At 36.0% G+C, this 20,668-nt stretch overlaps 2 protein-coding genes across 2 annotated transcripts in view; both read right to left on the bottom strand.

Moving 5' to 3' along the window:
• Positions 1–20,668, bottom strand: part of LOC134842663 (116 kDa U5 small nuclear ribonucleoprotein component-like) — a 410,937-nt gene that overhangs the window by 239,193 nt on the left and 151,076 nt on the right. The gene's annotated exons all lie outside the window — the stretch shown is intronic.
• On the bottom strand, positions 718–13,804 carry LOC134841500 (5'-AMP-activated serine/threonine-protein kinase catalytic subunit alpha-like). Its single transcript, XM_063857525.1, has 13 exons — positions 13,271–13,804; positions 12,701–12,993; positions 12,501–12,556; positions 11,834–11,981; positions 11,327–11,454; positions 10,050–10,183; positions 9,487–9,730; positions 8,707–8,855; positions 7,261–7,374; positions 6,725–6,978; positions 5,147–5,310; positions 2,124–2,401; positions 718–1,142 (listed from the first exon to the last, which is right to left on the bottom strand). The coding sequence occupies exons 1-13, from the start codon at positions 13,568–13,570 to the stop codon at positions 783–785; spliced, it is 2,622 nt and encodes an 873-aa protein (XP_063713595.1). The 5' UTR covers positions 13,571–13,804; the 3' UTR covers positions 718–782.

Consider the following 20,668-nt stretch of genomic DNA (forward strand, 5'->3'; position numbering starts at 1 on the left):
AAAAATGTTTTTATGCTTATCTTTGGATCGCACTAAATGCTAAAAATCGTAATAGAGTTTATAGTTGAAGTTTTTCATGACAATTAGCATCATTTTTGTTTTCCTTTATTTGAGGATTAATAGGTTTCGGCTTATTTTATGTCGGCTTAGTGGTCGCATATCATTTAATTTGACAACCAAATGAAATTTTTTGTGTTTTGAGGGCGAGGGGGATTTATTAACTTTTCGTAATTCTTGAGTTATGTTGATTTTTTTCGGCTTAAAAGGTTTCTGACAAGATATTTCCGGCTTTGTTACCGCTGGGTATATTATCATCGGATGCTTATTGCACATTCTATTATCTTGGCATGTGTTTGTCTTAAAACTAGCCTTTTTCTTTTTGATAGATCAAGTTTTTTTGATTTTTTTCTTTTTTTTTGTTTTGTATCGCAAGTGGTGTACCAATGTATTCGCTTCTGTGTACTAATATGCTAATAAGGAGATTAAATAAATTGGGCGCATTGTAGGAATGTCAGAACCAATATTTTTTCTAAATATTGGTGTACTTAATCAAGGAAAAGCCTTGAAAACTGAGTAGGACGCGATGAAAGAAATTGACTTCGAGCCTCCAATCTCCTAAACCGAACTTTTTTTGATGAATCGAATAAATGTCAAATAAAATTTTTTCCTCAAATCGAACTTTCTGGTCGATAAGTTGGATAAATTAAAATACTTCAATTGATCATTAATTTAATTGGTATAGATTTTATTTCCAATTTAGTCGGTTGTGGTCTATGCAATCTTTACACGCTGCTGGTTTTTGGCCTGTCATTTGAAACGCTGATTTGGATGGGACGCACGGGAGTGTTGGCTGCAGTTTTTCCGTTGTTTGTAATCGAAGGCAAAGTGGAAGAGTTATCATTGGATGTCGCAGAGTTTGAGTTGGAGTTTCCACTCGCTGATTTTCCGCTTTGGTTTCCATTTTGTGCGCTGGTTGGGCTTGAGTTCCACTTGGTGTACATGTTGCTGCCTGGACCAGCAGTGTTTGCCCGGCTGAACTGGGGAGCGGGCCCTCCATTTTTGCCACCTATGTGGTTCCGTTTGAGTGTCCCGCCTGATGTTGCGGAATCAGAGGTGTCCAAGGAACGGTTAACCACCACACTCTATCAAATATATTGGGAACCATTTGTAGACTACTTTCAAATTCAATATTTATTTTTGATTAAGACTATGAACGTAGTTCATCAGACTCTTATATAGGTCGTGATCACCAGCGGGTTTAGGGGGGGGGGGATCCAAAGGGTCCCACCTTTGTACTATTTTGAGATATCTATTTTTGGCTGACTGACCCTAAAATTTTACAAAGGCGCTTTTGTCCCCAAAATATACTAATTTTGAGGGGGGAGCGCGCGCCGAAAAAACGCGGTTTTTAATCAAAATTTTCCAAAAAGTGCCTAAAAACGCCTTTTTAGGCTTTTCTTTTTTTCAACAATTCGCAATACTGTCTAATTAGTGATTTGGTAGTGCTCAGAAAATCAAATTGGTCGACAAAATGTTCGACATTTTTTTGAAAATCCGCCTCCCCCCATCCCCTCGAGAAAATCCTAGATCCGCCCCCTGGTCGTGATGATTTTTTACAGGAAAAGTCTATAAGTTTGTCCAGGCCCAATTTTTTTTGTGTTTTGATTTTTTTTCAGCTCAGTTCAATTCTTTTGTTAAAATGAAGGCGACCTCCACTATCGAACAGCGAACGTGTAAAAGTCACCAAAAACGTGATCAACTTCTAACTTCGAAAATAGAATGTAAAAATTGGATTTCCCAGCGAAATAAAAAAGTTTTACCTAAGGATCCAGTTTTCTCACATTGTGGTTAATTTATCAAAAAAGTGTCAATCCTAAATTGTCTCGGAAATTTGAGGTTTTTTCAAAAAACAAATCAGTTTTTTTGTTTACTTGCGTTCATTGATTCTTTTCCAACTGTCTTTTGGCTATGTTTGCTTTTATGAGCTACAGCGCTTATATCAATATTATTCCGATGAATCTCAAAAGGTAACGGTTGATACAAACATTCCGATCAATCACGAAGCGCTCAAATTTTATATAGTTAATCACTCAAGCCTGGAGCTCCTAAAAAACTAGACCTACTTGTAATTTGGTTGTTTTCTCAGTGTTCGAATTGGCGTTGCTTCCATTCGTGTTCAACGCGAATTCTTTAGTCTGAGCTCGAAACAGTCTCGGTTGAGTCACTCGTTTCAATATGCCAACTGGTTTAAACGTCTGGTCGAAAGCAGGAGCTCCCGCTCCATTGTTATTGCTGTTGTCGTTATTATTGATATTGTTGTTGTTATTGTTGTTTATGGCCGCACCTCGGCCTCTGACGTCACCAGTGAACCCGTTGCTGCTGCGATTGAGAGTGCTAGCGCCTGTAATTAATAACTAAATAAGGTATGGGTGTTTTCAACTAAAATACAAGTGAGTTCCCCATCAATGATAAGCAACACTATTTGAATGTATCATTCGTAGCTAAAACACTTTTTATTACAGCTGCTGCTGTATTGCTGAGTGCTACTTGCAACAACCATTGTTTTCATCTTCACTCGAGTAGCGAGTGTCACATCACACAGTTCAAACTGTTAAATGCTGATATCTAGTTATCAACTGGTACACCAGCAAATGAACTTTTTAAAATTTAAACTAGAAGAACCGGTTGCTGTTCACAACATGTTTTTTTGCAACTTGTGATGCTTTTGGTTCGTTCGGCAATCTGCGGATGTGAGCCAAAAAAAATAAGTACCTTTGATTGTAAGAATAGAATATGCATATCAAAAAAAAATTTTTTTTTTGAATTTATGCAATTTTTTTTGTTTGTTCCGATCATAAGAAATAAGGAGGAACTTGGTTTTCTTTGAATTTCAGTTTTTTTTTTGTTTTCCAAGAAAAATAAGGTACCACGAGTGTCGAGAAAAGGCCGTTAGAATTTTTTGATTTTGGTGTATTTCGTGGGAATAAAGTGAGCGAGCAGGATTATTTTGTTTTTGCTTATCAACTAAATCAGCTAACAAAATTAACACCAAGGCAAAGCTTCGCTTCGCGAACACTAGTGAGAAAACAGCAAAAAAACAGCTCTAGAAAGTGCAATAAGAAAAAGTGAAATAAGCCTCGAATTCGGCTAGGTCTAGATTCGATCTGCGACCTACTGCAATCAAGAGTTTTTGAGTCTCACGCACTAACCACTCAGCCACGCAAGCTTAACCACCGACAAACACTAGTAACTAACAAAGCAGCTACATATGCTAATAAATTGCCAATGCGATTCAACAAAAGTGGCACCAAATACAAATAGATACAATTTTGCAAGTAATAATTTGGAGTATAACAAACTGAAGGCATCCACACTAACTTTGCTTGTAACAAATCGCAAAGCATAAAGCCACATTATATATAAATTATTCATTTCAAAAATCTGCGAGATATATTAGAAAATTTCTGAAATCGAGTTTTTTTAGAAAATTTCTGAAAACAAATTGCTTTTTACGGTTCATTTGATGAATTAAAAACGCAATAACTGTGTTAACTTATTACTATTCGACTGTCAAAGCACATGCTATCAAAAAGCTGTGAAGGTGCCTTAAAAGTAATTTTCGCATTGAGTGAAGTTATATTTCATATTGAAAAGTTAAAAAAAGTTTTGAGAAAAAAACAGTGTTGAGAAAAAACTGGTTAACATTTTGTAAGTTCAGTTCAATTTTGAGCGAGTAAAGCGAGCGAGCAGGCTGATTATTGTAGTATAAGCCGGGAAACTTTTGTTTCACTCGAGTACAGTTTTTCAAAAGTTTTTAGCGCCGTCTTGTCAAGAGAAAAATTTCAAGAATTTCATTTTTTTTTATTTTTGTTGATTTTTTCACTACTTTTTTTGTTTTGTTTTTCTGAACATTTTTTAACCGAAATAGTTAACTAATTTGCCTATGTTACCTTGAGTTTGTCCAACTAAGATTTCGTCTGATCTTTGCATCACAGCACACACAAAAAACTACACTAACGACAGTAAAAAAGGAAAAATTTTTAATGTATTTTTTAACAATTCGTTGGAGCATTCTGTTCTACTTGCACAACAAACGACAGTTCTTGTTTTTCATGTACTTTTTGTTTTCAAAAAGACGCTAAAAGAAGCTTCAGCAAGTTAATTTTGGAGTCAATCTAAAATTTCAAATTTAATTTCCATTTATAAGCCTGCTCGCTCGCTTCGTTCCCTCGAAATATATCGATTATTTAATTGGCATTTTATGCACATCTGTTTAGGAAGTCCTTATGTTGACATGTTTACGCTTTTTCAACCTATTAGTTCTGCATGTTTAACGATTTGCATGTGTTTATTTGTAAAAAAAATAAAAAATAATAAAACTTAAGGTGGGGTGATGTCAGGCTACACTCGAAGTTGCAAATCTGGCCTTCACATGTTAATGCTCTAATCCTTTTGGTTTCTGAGATACGGCGTTTTTTATGTTTTTTCTTTTTTTTTCAAAAACCTTAGAATCAAAAGTTAAACAACATTTGAATTAATCTACTTTATGGTGGGGTGGTTTCAGGGTACACTCACGGGCTGCGAATCTGGTCTTCGAAAATTACTGCTCAAATCCTTTTGGTTTCCGAGATATGGTGTTTTTTCAATTAAACAAAACGTGAGTTTCTCTACCCTATGGTGGGGTGGTTCCCGGTTACATAGCAGTATTTAGACAACCGCGTATTCAGACTGGTCAGTATTTAGACAAATACTGTTTCAACCAATCAGAATCGAGACAAAGAAGAAATTAATAAATAATTATGATTTATTTTGGATTATTTATGTCTTTTCTCGATTTTGATTGGTTCATACAGTATTTTTATAAATACTGACGAGTATGAATACGCGGTTGTCTAAATACTGGCTGCACTCCGTGGTTCCCGGAGACCCTCAAGAGCTGCAAAGCTGGCCTCTAAATATTACTGCTCAAATCATTTTGGTTTTTCGAGATAAAATATATCACTCGACTATTTCCGGCGGTTATTTGTAGTATCTGACTTTGCGTGGGAAACAACAAACAAAATTAAAAAAACCCGAATTCTTCGCGACTCTCAGTGGTAGGAACAATGACCCTAATTAACCGCTATGACCATGAAAACAGACATACCTGTACCCAGAGAAGCCCTGTTTAGACTGACTGGCCGTCTAACTGCAACCGTTCCTCCTCCCACTCCGATGTTATTAATTTGCCCTGCTGTCTTGTTGTCCATCAATCTCCCTCTCCCCGTCACTGGTCTGTTTCGCTCCAGCAACACTGCTGTCCCGGCAGGCCTGAGATAGAATTTGTTAAACTATTTTATTTTCAAGCCAGAAACTTATAAGCCTATGGTATGAAATTGTCAATTTACAATTTAGTTCGGCTCGGCAGAATACCAAAAAGGCATAAGCCTGTTTTGCGAGAAATAAAAATTTTAAAGTTTCGTCGAAATTAGAGAGAATCTTGCTCAGCGATGAGAGCTTAATATAGAGTTTGTCACTCCTGAGACCAGTCCAACATTTCAAAACCCGAGGCTGGACGCTTCTAAGCATACATATTTCAAGTAAGTAAAGATACCTAAATGCTGTTTCAATTCCCGGCTTAATAACATGTTAATAACTGAGGGAAAAGTTAAATTTCTCGTTAACAATCCCCATATGTACCTACTACCGAATATCTACCAATATATTTATTGCAATCGGGTACTAGACTTTTCCAGTAAACAACTTTGTTCACAGGATGATCTTCAATTTCAAGATATCCTTTTTCAGCACATTGCACGTTTAACACCTCGAGTTTTTGTGCCCAGAGTAATGTGTCACTGGATCTACTGGTAAAAAAAAATCAGATGTAATTTTTTTGTAGGGTTAATTGATTTTTGAAAATTTATGTTGTTTTTTTTTGAAAATTCTATTTAATTGATTTTCAAATTGAATTCGAAGGAAGTAACACGATGCAAGATTTTTTCTTACACGTTTCTTAACACGCTTTTTGTAAAAGCTAAAACTTAGGTTTGAAAACGAAAAACTTTTAAGCGATTTGTTGATTTTTTCCGCTTATTTTCTGTTTTCTTTCGATTATGGTTTCGGATCATGGTTTCTGATTATCATTTAAAATTCAGTCAACCATCCGGTGCATGATTCGAAGAGATAACACACTTGCTTGAGACGGCAAAGGCTCATGGTTCGAATCCGAACGGGACCTGTTTTTTTTGTAAACCTAATTTTTTGTGCTTTTTGGGGCTATCGTCCGTCTGCCTTTTTTGACGGCTTGATTCCGGTAGCCCGATTATTTTGAGCTGTCAGCTTTCTTCTAAGTTGCTGTAACACTCATGCTTAAGACGACAGTGACCAGGAGTTCGATTCCTGCCGGTTCAATTCTTTATGAAAGTTCGACTTTTTCTAGTATTCGCAACAAATCGCTTTAATGGCGCAGGTGATTTTGTTCTGGATATTTTTGGCTTTTTTCCGATGTTTTTTTTTGACAAAAACGATTTTTTGAAGTTTTTTGAAAATTATTTTTCATTTGATTTCAATGATAGTCGTTTATTTTTAATTCGCAAGTGACGCGAAGCTCAGCTTCGCCTCTGTGTGAATTAATCCAATGGTTAAGTCTAATATAACATTCAATCTTGGCAAATTGATCCTTTTGGCATAGGGACTAGTATCAAGATCTAAACATGCTATTAGAGTAGAGTCAGAGTCTAACTTGTTGTACGTGGAGGTCTTGCATCTGTTCCTCTGAGATGTCCCCCCTCTCTGCTGCTGGTCTCCAGTGACATCAGCAGAGTTCAACTGTCTCTGTCTCAAAATGGAGTCATGGTCCTGCTGTGCCGACTGGGGACTGTGCAAGTAGATGCTCCCTGGAGGCCCTACTCCCCCACCCTGTTTGTTCTGCCTCTCCATCGCCCGTCTGTCTGTGTGCATGCCCGGGTACTTGACTGGACTCGCAGGAGGAGATTTCTGAAATGTGTCAATTTTTAATGAAAACTGAAGTGAACGTACTCTAAGCCTTGCAGCCTTCTTGGTTGAAACCTACAAGCTCTTTTTTCACAGTCTTAGCATAAATTTTCATTAAAGAAATTAGAATCTGGGTTTAATCAATTGGGAATACTGAGGTTGTAATAAAACTTAAACGCGTGCTGTAAATTGTATCAAAGGGGGAAATTTTGAATTCTAATGCACCCAAGATTAATATTTTGATCGGCGTATAATGGTGGGGTTGAGTTAAATGATGTTTGCTACCTCTGGAGAAGTGTGTGCGCGCATGCCCAGTCCCAGAGCAACCTTGTTGAACTGCACAATCTTCTGTTCAGTCTGTCTCTCCTTAACAGGTCCCTGGCTGTTCGTGTCAATTGACTAAGAAGATCAAATTTAGTTCTAACTTAGCACATTTGACAGAATATACTTTTTACTCAATGCGTTCTTTTTCCCAAGATATATTAAGTGTTGCAATCAGTTTAGGTTTTTGAGACTAAATCTCATCTAAGATAGATCATGTGATGCACATTAAATCACGTAAATATTGTAAAAAAAAAACGTAAAAATTGTACCGGTATGTAAGTGTATTGGAGGGGTCCCATGAAACTAACTGGGTCCAATGTGCATAGAATGCTTCAAAATTGCCCAATTTAAAGCCTCGCAGATTTCAATTAAAGCAACAAATAATTCAGCGCAAATGAGGCAGGTTAATTAAATTCACAAAGTCTTCACACGATCGAGCAGCGTCCGTTCATTTACTCAATTGCTATATTTGCTCAAAGTTAGCATAATATTGGAACCCTCTGTCACGATTGGTTTTTACCGGGACCCCAAACCACATACAGTTGGAAAAGAGTCAATGAACGCAAAAGAAAAGAAAAAAGTTGACTTATTTTGAATAAAAACGTTTAATAAAAACTTTCGAACTTTGAAGTAAAAATGTGCTCTTGAATTTCGAGACGAATTTATTGCTGACACTTTTTTGTTGATAAAATTAACACTCGATTTGAGAAAACTGTATCATAATGTAAAGTATTGATTCCGCTACGAAACTTGGAATTAATTTATTTATTTTTTCATTTTTTTTCTATTAAATGCTTTTCGCATATGTTATATCGGCTTAGTCAATTTATATTGCGTAGTTTAGAAGAGAGCTGAATAGTTTCGTATGCTTTTGAGTGTTTCAGGAGGGATGTGTCGTAAAAACTTTTCAAAATTAATAGCTCAAAATTTTTCGTTGCAAAAGTTTTGTTTTCAGCTTAACGGGTGTCAACAAAAGTTTTGCCGCTTTGTTTGCCGCTCGGTAAGTAATTCCCGACGTTTGAGGCTGTTTATGAACATCAACCGATCCGAAAAGTACGAAAGTTTTCGACCTGTGTCTCTGTTTTTCGCTATCTTCCAATGAAACATTTTTTTTGTATCGCGAGTGTTGCGAAACTGCTTCGCCTATGTCTAAAATTATTTGAATCTTTTTTTTTTGCCCTAATGCTATAGAAATAATTGGATTGCGCAAGTAGAGCTCGATCTTGGTTACAGGTTTTGTACTGATCGCCTATTGTCTAATGGCCAGTTTGAAAATATATATATATATATATATATTTTTTTTTTTCAAACGGGCCATTAGACAGTAGGCGATCAGTACAAAACCTGTAACCAAGATCGAACTCTACTTGCGCAATCCAATTAGTTCTAGTGCATATATCAGCTTACCTGTTTGAGAAGATTGTTGTTTTCGGTTTTGTCAGTATTGTTCTGAGCATTGGTCGGATCCGTTCCTGTAGCGTTGCTGGCGAAACGCATCTCAGCGTTGGGTGGTTCAATCCTTCTGATTTGTGCGTTATTATTACCTGCTCCTGTACCTGCAACAAGCAACAAAATGGTATATTGAGGCAAATTAATCGTAGTTGTGGATATTCGTAACCAGGGGCGGATTAAGGGGGGTGGAGCGGACCCCCCCCCTGGAATTCGATACCCTGCCGACCAAAAGGGTCACCCTTTGTACTATTTTAAGATATCCACGTTTGATGACGAACCCTAAAAATTTCTAAAGCGCCTTTGGTGCCAATATATACTAATTTTGAGAGGGAGCGCGCTCCGAAATAACGCGATTTTTTTGTTCAAAATTTTCCAAAAAGTGCTTAAAAACGCCTTTTTTGGCCTGTTTTTTTTTCAAAGTTTTGCCTGCGGGCCAAAAATTTGGCCAAAACAGGGTCTTTTTAGTGCTTTGAGTGAGCTCGGAAAATCAAAATGGTCGATCTAAAAAAAAGAGCGACAAATTTTCTAAATTTTTTTGAAAATCCGCCCCTCGAGAAAATCCCAGATCCGCCCCTGTTCGCTACTATATTCATAGGGTAGGGGTAGGAGAGTTGTTTAATGATCAAGTTCTATAACCGAATACTTTTGTCATCACTTCACTGATGTAAAGTTTGTTTCGAGCACACTTTGTTGTGTGTTTAATTTGCTTAGTTTATTTGGTCGGTTAGTACCAACCTGTGATTCCTTTGGCCCCTCCTGGCACACCTGCTGATACTGGCGTCTGCATCATGAGATTGGAGTTAGGCACATGTCCCGTCCTGTTCATGTACTGGTGCAGCCTCTTCACTAGTAAATGGTACACTGCAAACATGCTGCAACTCTGGTTCTGCAACAGTACTTTCACTGTCTGAGAGGTTCCCATCTGAAGCTTGTCGTCCATGTACTCCAAAATGGCCTTGTTCAGCGACTCAGCTTTGATCTAAAACCCAAATATTGTTTACTTAAGGTCTCTCAAAAAAGTGAGGATCTAATGGTATTGGGCCAATAAGCAAATTTCCCTTATTAATCAAAATGTATGATCAAAATGTAAGGAAATCAAGCAACTGCATAAACTTCCCATTTAACTACTATTTACCATTCAGCAGCAGATTTTGTAAAAAAAAACGTAGTAAAACTCCATGATGAAGCAGTCATCATGATTTACCCTTTAGCTTTCGAGACTTTGTAAAATATGTTCTAAAATAGCGCGTCGGCTGAAAAGTTATACGAATCACGAAAACACGTGGTTGAGAGCATACTTTGTTTGGGAAAGGGGCGGGGCACAGTTTTTGTTTGTACCCCTCGTTGATCCACTCATTCTGCATAACTTTCTCCATCGAGATGCGTTGGTTGGGGTCAGGGTTCAACAGCTTCTTCAACAGGTCAACACAGCCTACAAACCAAAAACCAAATTAGTTCACGATTGTTTCTGCTCCTCACTCAAGAGGTCTGTCGATCGAGGCTCGCATTGAACCCGGCTTGTTTTCATAGTTGAGCTACGTTTTTGAGCCACTAAAAATAACAAGCACCTACACAGGTCGCAATCAGGGTTAAAATAGTGGTCCGGTTCGACATTAGAACAAACAGCTCGTACATTGGTCCTGTCGTCCTGTGCTTTGTTGATACGTGGTTAAAAAGTATAACGAACAAATATAGCTATTAGCTCTGCATATAGCACAGAACCACATTGTTTTAGAAGAAAAAAACAAGGAAGTCCAGAAAAAACTGAAAAATAAAAAATGGCTAAACTACTTGATATTTTTTTAGAGAAGACGACTGAAGAAGGTGAAGGTTGAGTGCATAAATGAGTGGTAATAATAGCATAAATAGCATTGATGATTTAATAGAATTGAATTGAGAGTTCAGTCTCTCATCGAGTGTCATTCGTATATTTCGTATCATCTAGTCTTAAAAACAGAAAAATTAAGTTTTTCTCGACTCTGAGAAAACGTTTAACAGTTTTTTTAGGAGTCCGAATCAGGAAAATATGTTTAATTATGATACCAAACCGAGAAAAAAAACATCCTACTCCGTATTTCCTTTACTTCGTGATGTGTTCAGAACAAGCTAAATCCAAACTATGGTCATCAGAGAAGTCTGAAAACAGACCGAAAGGTCTCATGACTATCTCGCAGGCTAATGTTTGTTTTATGGTTGTAAATGCGGTTTATAACAAGCACTACTGAAATACTAGCCTGAAAGCAGCTTATTATTATTATTAGTATTATTATTATTATTATTATTATTATTCTTATTATTATGATTATTATTATTATTATTATTATTATTATGATTATTATTATTATTATTATTATTATTATTATTATCATTATTATTATTATGATTATTATTATTATTATTATTATTATTATTATTATTATTATGATTATTATTATTATTATTATTATTATTATTATTATTATTATTATTATAATTATTATTATTACTATTATTATTATGATTATTGTGGCCAAATGGTGATGATTGGTGTCTAGCTCTACGATACATGACTGACAATTGTTTTTATTTTTATGACCTGTGGTAATATGATCAGGGATGGGGTTAATGTCGAAGTTCATCATCTTCTGATAGAGAACTTTGATGGAGAAAGGCTCTGCTGTGAAAGGCAGACTGCCAGTCAACATCGCATACATGTTGACGCCTCTGAAACCACGCCCAAAATCTCAAACCTCGTGGAAACTGCCTTAAATAGCGGGGCTTATTTTAATTATTCGTCCATATGTAGATTCGGTAGTGTTTTTTTCTTTTTAAAGTTTCTCATGAATCTGCATTGCTTGAATAAAATGACAAAAAAACAGAGTCAGCCGTAATAACCACATAGAAACAAAACAATATAGCTCACTTGGGTTAAATCACCGTAGAAGTTCATGCAAAATTCATTGTTCTGTAATTTGTTCTGTATTCCTTGCGATCTTAGAAAGACATTTTCTGTAATTTTTGCGATCATAGAAAGACATAGCTGTTAATTATCGTTACAGGCCAACCGGATAGCAATAAAAGTTAAATCATTTTCAGTACTCACATGCTCCATATGTCTACTTTGGGCCCATACTTGTTCTTGCCCAGTAGTTCCGGAGCCGCATAGGCGGGGGATCCACACTGAGTTGCCTGCTGAAAATCGCCTAGCACATTATTCTCGTCCAGTTTGAAGTGTCTGCTCAAACCGAAATCTGCAATGCAAAATTTTCATTTTTAAATCAGCTACAGCAAAAAAAAAACAAATTTGCATTAATTACTGCCTGTAGAGATCACTAATAAGCATTTCAGGGCGGATTTAGGATTTTCTCGAGGGGGGAGGGTGGATTTCAAAAAATTTTCGAAAATTTTGACCAACTTTTTTTTAGGTCGACCAGATTTTGCTCTCCTTAAACACTATAAAGACGCTGTTATGGCCGTTTTTGGGCACTTTTTGAAACATTTCTTGGTCGAATCCCTGAGGGGGGAAGCGTCCGCTTCCCGCTCCCTCCTTCCTAAATCCGCCCCTGATTTCAGCCCAACAATCAATGATCGCTGAAGATAAAGATTCAAAAATTGAATATTTGAAAAGTAGAAAGAATACAGCAGCTCTTTAAGCTACGCATTATCTCTTGCTTATCAGATGGTTTGCGAAATTTCAGAATATTTCAAAAAATGATACAAAAAAGAAACTTAATAAAATATTTCAATCAATTAGAAATAAAAACTCTCACCTATCAATTTGATATTTTTCTTTTCATCCAGCAACACATTTTCCACCTTCAGATCCCTGAAAAGACAATAGTCTCATAAATTTCGATCTGCCATATGTCAAAAATGTCTTTCTCTCTGCCACCATTGTTAGAATGTTCATTGGCCGCAAAGTTCACTTGAAATTTACATTTGTGTTGTTACTTGAAAGCAGGCAGCATACCTGTGGAGTATACCGGCTCGGTGCAGATGATCCACAGCAGACACTATCTGTCTGATATACTTCCTCGTCTCCTTCTCAGGCAGACTCTTTCTCAACTTCAAATACTCCATCATGTCTCCCCCAGTGCTCAACTCCATCACCAGGTAGTAGCTGTTCTCTGTCTCCAGGATGTCGTACAAGTGAATGATGCAGGGGTGTCTCACTAACTGCAGGATCCTGCCCTCTCGTCGGAGGTTCCGATGCACATACGAGTCCTCTTTGGCGCGTCGCTTGTCAATCACTTTGATGGCCACCTAAAAAAACTCTTTGAGGCCAAACTCATTAACTATTTCCCAAAATTATTCAAAGTTTAACTAGTCGTACGGTTAACAAAAAGTTCTTCTGAAGATAATATTTATAAATTGTATCATTAGAGCGTCTTCAACTGACATCAATTCAATTGCATAAAATCAAACAGCTCTTTGGGCATTCCTGTTACAGAATAACATTAGCTTGAGAAGCTTCGAGCATTAAGATAAATAAATTTATAACTGAATTCCAATTACGATGGGAATTTAAACAATTACGAACCTTTTCGCCCGTGACAGTATGCAGTCCTTCTCTCACTTTTGCAAATGACCCCTCCCCTAGCGTCTTGCCGAGCAAATAGTTGCCCACCCTCTTCGTGTGGGGGTACTTCTCCAGCAACTCACTGGGCACATTTGTGATCTCCCGTGGCAGGGGTGACTCAGATGACCAGGGGCTGAGGTCTGCGAGGCAAGTGAAGGCTCTCTTCGTATCAACAGAAGGATGAGAGATGGCCGGCGCTCCATTTTTCATCGTCATCAAGCCATTGTTATGTTGGATATTATTAGACTGAGTAGTAGTCATGTATAACCGGTTTCAGAAGTTCCTAAGAGGTATCAGTAATAGTAACCCGCTCCATTTAAAAAACGTATATGCAGGAAACCATCAACAGGATACTTTGAATGAACCATCAGATATTTACTGATATTTAGTGGAGGCCCAAATAAAACGTAAAAGGTGGTTATTTGAAGATCAATTTCATTTGTAAAGTACTGTAAAAAGACGGAATTTTCATGCGCTAGAGAGAATTATTATGCAGATTTTTTTCGACTTCCATTCATATGATCTTTTGATTGCTACCATAAAACGCATTGACATGTGAATTGCAGATGTTTAGCCACAACAATACCAAATACAAATTGGTTGGTATATCTACTAGAGAAGTAGACATTGAAATGACACCGCTAAATTGTCTTTTGTTTTCAAAGAGGGGATGATCGATTTGAGTTTTCAAGCATCGGCATCTTTTGTTGAAATGTAAGAATCATGGAAACCACAAAAAAAGAAGCTCATTTAGTTAACGATAGACTGAATTCCGGACCATGGACAGCTACCTCCATTTGATATTTTTAAACTTTAGAAGCAAATCAAATTTCAAATAATAAAACTTTGAAAACGAGAGTCTAAAAATAAAATGAAACAAGGAAAGCAGGTACTAGTCTAAAAAAAACTACGAAACGCATCTTTTTATCTGAACAAAAAACAATAACTAAGGCATATTCGATAGTCATGCAGGCATAAAATAGGCAAAACTGGTCAACAGTGTAAAGAAAAATAACTAAAAAAAAATCATACAATTTTTTATTCCCAAAACGGCGCTAATACAAGCGTTAAAAAAATTTTTCGAACGGCTTAAATTAACTATAAATAACTTTTTCCTCCTATTGTAAACCTGCAGCTTGCTGGCTTTATTCACACGAATTTAGACTAAAAATCAAAAAAATTTTGAACAAGTTTTTCTCAATACTGGGTTAATTTTTTGAAATAATTTAGAAGTCGTAAGAATCACAACTGAAAGGATTTCACAATGATATATCACCCGAACTCTTCCGATTAGTATTTGCTGTAACTGATTTTAAGTGAAAACAAAAACTAAAAAAAAATACACGAATACAAAATTCCTCCCCATTTTTAATGGCCAGAACAAATAAAAAAACTTGGTTGAAAGAATTTGCGTTCTGTTTCATTATCTGAGTTGTCTTGATGTTTCGCTTTTGTTAAAAATGAAAAAAAATTGGGTAGCAAAAAGTCCAAATTGAATCTACACAAATTCCGAGACGACTATGATCAAGGTAATGATCAATTGGTTATATTTTTCTGGTTAAACATGTTTTGATTTTCAAACAACGTCAGTTTTGTATACGTATTGCATCTCTTTAAATCATCAGATGTTTTAATTTAATTTTTGTTTTCCACACAAAATCAGGTATCAAAACATTTCGTCGAAAGGGTTCGAGTCATATATTTTATTCAAACACTTGCGGTCGTGATAAGTACTTTTTCCAAATTTCGATCATTTATTTTTTTTGATATTTTACGTAATATTTTTAAGTTGGTTGGCTAGTTCAATTACTTCTACTGCTTAAAAGACAAAAAAAATTTGAAAACAATGGATCAAAAAGCGCACAGTTTGGTGCTTGTCAGTCACTGGAATCCAGAGAAGAGTCTTTAAAAGTGTTTAAAATTGAAAGTAGATTCCGCAAAAAAATGCTTAGATTTCGACCACAAGTACCTGTAAGGTATTTTTTCAGAGCATTAGTTTTGTCGCGGACTCCGTAACGAGCGACGGACAATAGCTATTTGTTCCGTATTCCGCAATTTAAAGCAAATTCCGCAAATTGTAAGCGGAGTCTTATAATTTAGGCAGATTTCAATACCTATTCTGGATTCAGCAATGTTCGCAACAGATTCCGCTAATAGTTCTGCGGATTCCAAAAATTTGCCTGTATTCGAAGCGATTTTGAGCAATAAAGTTTTTGATTATTTATTCGTGGAGTTCAAAAACATCAGAGAAAATCAACAAAAACTAGCAAGGTTGCGGCTTCCGGGTAAATTTTTTTGCGTGTTGCAGAATCCGCTTACAATGGTTAGAAACATGAAAAAACTTGAGCTAATTGTAAATTGAATTATTTAGAATGTTTTTGCAAAGTTCATTCAAAGATTGAATTTTTACGCCTCAATTAAGCGGAGCTACTTAAAATTTTTAAAAAGGATTCTGTTTCCTTACATATTGCAGAAGTTTTGGAGATTTTTATTAGTTTTTCTTAGCGTTGTGCTTTAATAAAATCATTCACATCTGCTTTTTTGATGCATAAAAAAAAACAAATAGTCGCTTGATGCTATATATTGATAAAATCTGCATGTATCTCAAACTGTTCTGACACCTATTATTTCCGATGCTGATTAAAATAATGTACAGTCTGTCTATTCACTCTTTTTCTGGATACCAAGAAAAATGATTTATTACCGCCAAAAAAGTTTTACCGCCAATTTTCCACGCAAAGCTAGGTCCACAAATAATTCTCAAAGTGGGTCAAAATTGTATCAAATTAGCATTCCCTCAGTCGTAATTCCTTATTGCGGTGTCAAAAAAAGGTTTAAAATGTTTGATTAAGTCTAAATTCGTGCAAACAAAGTAGGCCTTATAAGTTTGTGCGAACAAGTAGGTCTCATAATAATAAAAATAAGCTTACTTAGGCAAAGAAATTAAGTGTTATTTCAAAAATATATAGATTCCGAAGCTTTTCGAAGCGTTTCATTGGCAATTTAAATTTTTTCAAAAACAGCGAAAAATTTTAAATTTTTGTTTGTTAATTTTTTCAAAACAACTGTAAATTTTGTGCCCTTTTTATGTTATAAGCTTCAGACTTGTTCTTTTCATCTAGTCACACGCAAACAAAATGTGGCACAAACTTGGGACAAAGTTAGTTGAATTTTAGTTTTTTTTTGGTTGGAACTTTCTGGGCTATTTATTTCTTGTGACTATTCTGGTTATGGCGTGCCATTCAAACCAATCTAGCGTTTATTTGTGGTACCTGAAGTTGCGTCAAAAAGAAGCCCAAATCTTTCGTTAATCGTAACAAAAAACTTTTTTTGAGGCTAGGTACCCTGGTTAGCTGCTTCAATCATATGCAAGCAAGTTGAACAGCTCAGGCATTGTTTTCATAATTGTTTCTCATAAACCAGGTGTTTCACATTTGAACAATGTGTTCATACTTATACGGCGTAGATAAATGGCAAGTTTCGTTATAATTTAGCTTGAATTTCGTATCAGTCAAACGAGGAGCTTAATTTTTGAGTGAACATAGTTAGGACAATTGATATCTCGATTCCAAATCTACAAGACGAATTTTGTGAAGTTTCTGGTGAATGGAAGAAAGACAAAGCCTCTGAACGGGGAGTGGTCAATAGCTCGAGCCAAAATTTAGTAAGTTTCCAAATCATTCAGCGAAACAACGTGATTATTGTAAAAATTTTGGAATCAAAATTTTTCAAACAGAGGCAAAGCGGAGCTTCGCATCACTTGCGATACCTAAAAACATAAATAGAAAAAAATCAAAAATGTAAAAACAGTTTTCGCAAGTTCGAATTTTGAATAATAAGTTAGCAACGGAATAAAAATTACGAAGCTGAAACCAAGCCGACAATTTTTGAGCATACACCAGTTGAGCCAATAAAATCAAGTTCTCTATGAGATTACAATGAATAAGCTTTTGTAACTATACTCAAAATTGATTAAAGCGCAGGAAAATTCGTAATGTGGCAACTAAGCCGTCAAAACTTAAGCAAACAAACGAAAACCCGGCAATTCAATTTTTACCGGAAAATATTTTTATAATTTAGTTTTATACTGAAAAACACAAAGTCCCACCGGGACTGGAACTTCAAATCTTAAGTTACAAAGGCAATCAAGTGGGAACGAACCTGGAAGTTTTCAGGGTTCAATAAGAAATCAAGTGAGAAAAGCTATTAAGTTCTGTAAGAAAGAATTTCTACGCGAAAAAAGCCTAGTTCCGATTACAAGACACTTGCTCTTGTAAAGGTAAATATCGACCTTCAATGACTTTTTTTAAATTGTTAAGTACATTACAAGATTTTGTTTCATTTTTGTTTTTGTTTTTTTTTCGTTTTTCTGATTTTTACTAATTCTTCCTCATCAATTCATGTCTTACTTAATCAAACATGAGTGCTCGCTTATCACAGCAAAGCTTTGAAGGTTCCGACTATCCTTTAACAAGTTTCGAATAGTTTATGGTCATGAGTTGAGACTTAATTAATATATATGAATGAAATGTATATGAAAATGATGAATTAAAAATACTGATTAGCTTGCCTCAATTCTAATGTGCATGGTAGAGACAAGTTGGTATAGTGGTGAGCGTGACCCCGCCGAGAACACAAAAATCCAGGGATCGAGCACCCACACAGAAATTGTTCGCTTAAAAATTGGTCTGAATAAAAAATCGGCCTTAGTAATTCGGAACAAAAAGACAATTTCACTGATTTTTTTCCGCTCGTTTCCATTTACTGATACATAGATTTATTGACCAACCATCCTTTTCTTTTAATTGCAGCCTACAGAGTACAGACCGTTGGAAGGTGTTAATGAACTAAAAAAATTGAATATGAACCTTTATAGAAAAAAATTTAAATCGCCAAAACGAAAAATGAAGTTCAAAAGTAATTTTTGTTCAGTGAAAGAAAAACAAACAGAAAGCCACACATCCTAAAGAAGAGAAAATTTATTTGGTCCGTTAGCAATTTAGGGAAAATTCTATGGGAGATTTGCATTAAGCTTTGCAAAAAAAAACTATACGGTACGGTGTTAATATCCTAAGTTTTTCACCAGTTTTCTAAAGCAAAATAGTTGGTGTGAAACGCTATATATCAGGTGTCAAAATGATATCAATTGTGCTTGTTTTTTTTACAACTTTCCCAATATTTGATCAAATATTCTAGTTATATTTTTATTGGCTTAACAAATAATTCAATCTTAAAATTATTTATATAACAAAACATAATAGAACACGGGTTCGGTCAAAGTGAATTTTCATATCAGCAATCATCTATGTAGGGATCCTTTTTTAGTTCCACCCTTTCCACATAAACGAGTTTACTATTCCAAATCTTCTCTGGTTTGGCTTGGGAATCCTCTGGGCGTCGACTGCTTCTGAGCACCGGTTCAGTCGATCAGTGAGAGTTGCCAATTGCAGTGCAGACATCGGCTTTTGGTTCACTCTTCGGATGCTGGGCAAAGTGTCTCTGGACCTAGAAGAGTGGCTGCTCTTAGGAGTGGTCAATCGTATTACTAAGTCGCTGATTCTTTGAGCATCCATCGGTTGTTGTCCGAGCGGCATAATCCGACTATCACTGTCCCGTTCTCGCCAATCATTTGCCGACATTCCTCGATTGTGTGATGAGTCATTGCCTCCGGCGGTTTTTCCCCGTCGCGTTCCGACTGAAGAGGCGAGTCGGTGTATGGACGAAGCCAATTCATCGGCTGTCATTGGTTTTGTCCCTTTAAAAGGCGTAGCTCTGCGGTTTGATCCACTGTCTTCGTATAAGTTGCTGGAGAATCTGGACCCTCTTTGAACAAAAAAGTAATCAAAAAAAATCGAACCATTTACGTGCTATAAAAACAATCGTCATATTTTGTCTCTCCTTCAGCTTCCTTTTGACTTTATTCATTTTTGGCTTTTTTCAATGAAACTCAATTAAAATTTTCAAAATTAGTTTAATCATATTGCTTCTTGAAATCTTTGGCGTACTGACCTTGTGACGGATCTAGTGATTGGTCTGGACTCCCTAGACAAGAACGCAGAGTACCCTTCCCCTTCCCCCTCCCATGCTCCAAATGCATCATGTTCTTCTGAATTGGATTGGTTGTCTGTGTCGTAGATGGAGTCGTGATCCGAGGTGGCGAATCTCATCTGTCTCCTACCTCCTCCCGCAGTCTGATGAACAGAAAAAGCCGCGATACTACTTCAATTACGACAAATTATTGGCTTGAATTGGATGTTTGACTCAAAATATTGACGCGCAATCAATCTGATAAAAAACTATCTCTCAACACCTCAATACCCTTCAATGGTACCAAGTAACGAGTTCCCTCTAAGTAGAAAATTATGGCTGGACCGGCGATTTTCAAGTAAAGTCCACAGGCAGTACATCAAATTAAATTCAAATTTCTTGTCGAATGAACTATTTTTTACTGTTTTTTACTCAAAAACTCTTCGAATAAAAAACTTCTGAAACTTAACATTACATCCAATGCCAGTTGAAGATACTTTTACGCCAACAAACCAGCAGCTACATATTTTTTTGTCACTGTTGTCAATTTTGCTGTTCGTTCCGACCATCGAAAATGGGGAAGCACTTTAGTCTTAGGCTGTGTTTCCCTTTTTCTTTTCGAACAATATTAAAAAAGTTCCAAAAAATTTTTCGGTTTCGAGTGTCAAGAACACCAGTTTGAAATTTTTGAATTCTCGTCCTATTTCGAGCGAGTAAAGCGAGCAAGCATGCTTACTTATGCTTAATTTAGGCCCTTTACAATAGCTTATCTATCTTAATTTCAGTTTTACTCGAGTGTAATTAGTTTTTGGAGTTTTAAAACCGCCATTTTGAGAATCAAAAACTTCAAAAAACTACGAAAATTGTTTATTAATTTGCTTATTTTACTATGAATGTCGAATATACCTAATCTCCAGTTTTTTGTTGACCTCCTTTTATCACACCACGCCGAAAAAAAAGACAATAGTTTTTAAAATTTTGTTGTACTTTTTTAAGACTATGATCGGAGCATTTTGTGCTACTTGCATAGTAACCGACTATCCTTGTTGATTTTTTTGTGTGTTTTCTTTGCAAAAGCGGGCTCCATAATAAAACATCGGAAAGCGTGAGTGTTATATCGTATCAAGCAAAATTTTAGATTTTGGTCTAAGCTTGGGGAGAAAAGCGAGCAAAAAATCTTATTATAACTAAAGCAAGACTATTATAGCTGGCTCATCATATAACTACAGAATGAAAGCCATGATATATATATTCCAGCCCAAAAAAAATTTTTTTTTGGCGCCATCTTGGGAATGACAAATATGCCTATTTTACTACGGCTATAAAAGCGAC

This window comes from Symsagittifera roscoffensis, chromosome 3 (genome assembly GCF_963678635.1).
Source record: "Symsagittifera roscoffensis chromosome 3, txSymRosc1.1, whole genome shotgun sequence".
NCBI lineage: Eukaryota > Metazoa > Xenacoelomorpha > Acoela > Convolutidae > Symsagittifera > Symsagittifera roscoffensis.

Excerpts from the sequence above, each read along its gene's own strand:
- LOC134841500 (XM_063857525.1), bottom strand. The coding sequence starts at position 13,570 with ATGACTACTACTCAGTCTAATAATATCCAACATAACAATGGCTTGATG. Across the intron at positions 11,982-12,500 it reads GAAAAATATCAAATTGATAG|ATTTCGGTTTGAGCAGACAC; the intron begins GTGAGAGTTTTT and ends TTTGCATTGCAG. Across the intron at positions 1,143-2,123 it reads AGAAAACAACCAAATTACAA|AGTGTGGTGGTTAACCGTTC; the intron begins GTAGGTCTAGTT and ends TATATTTGATAG.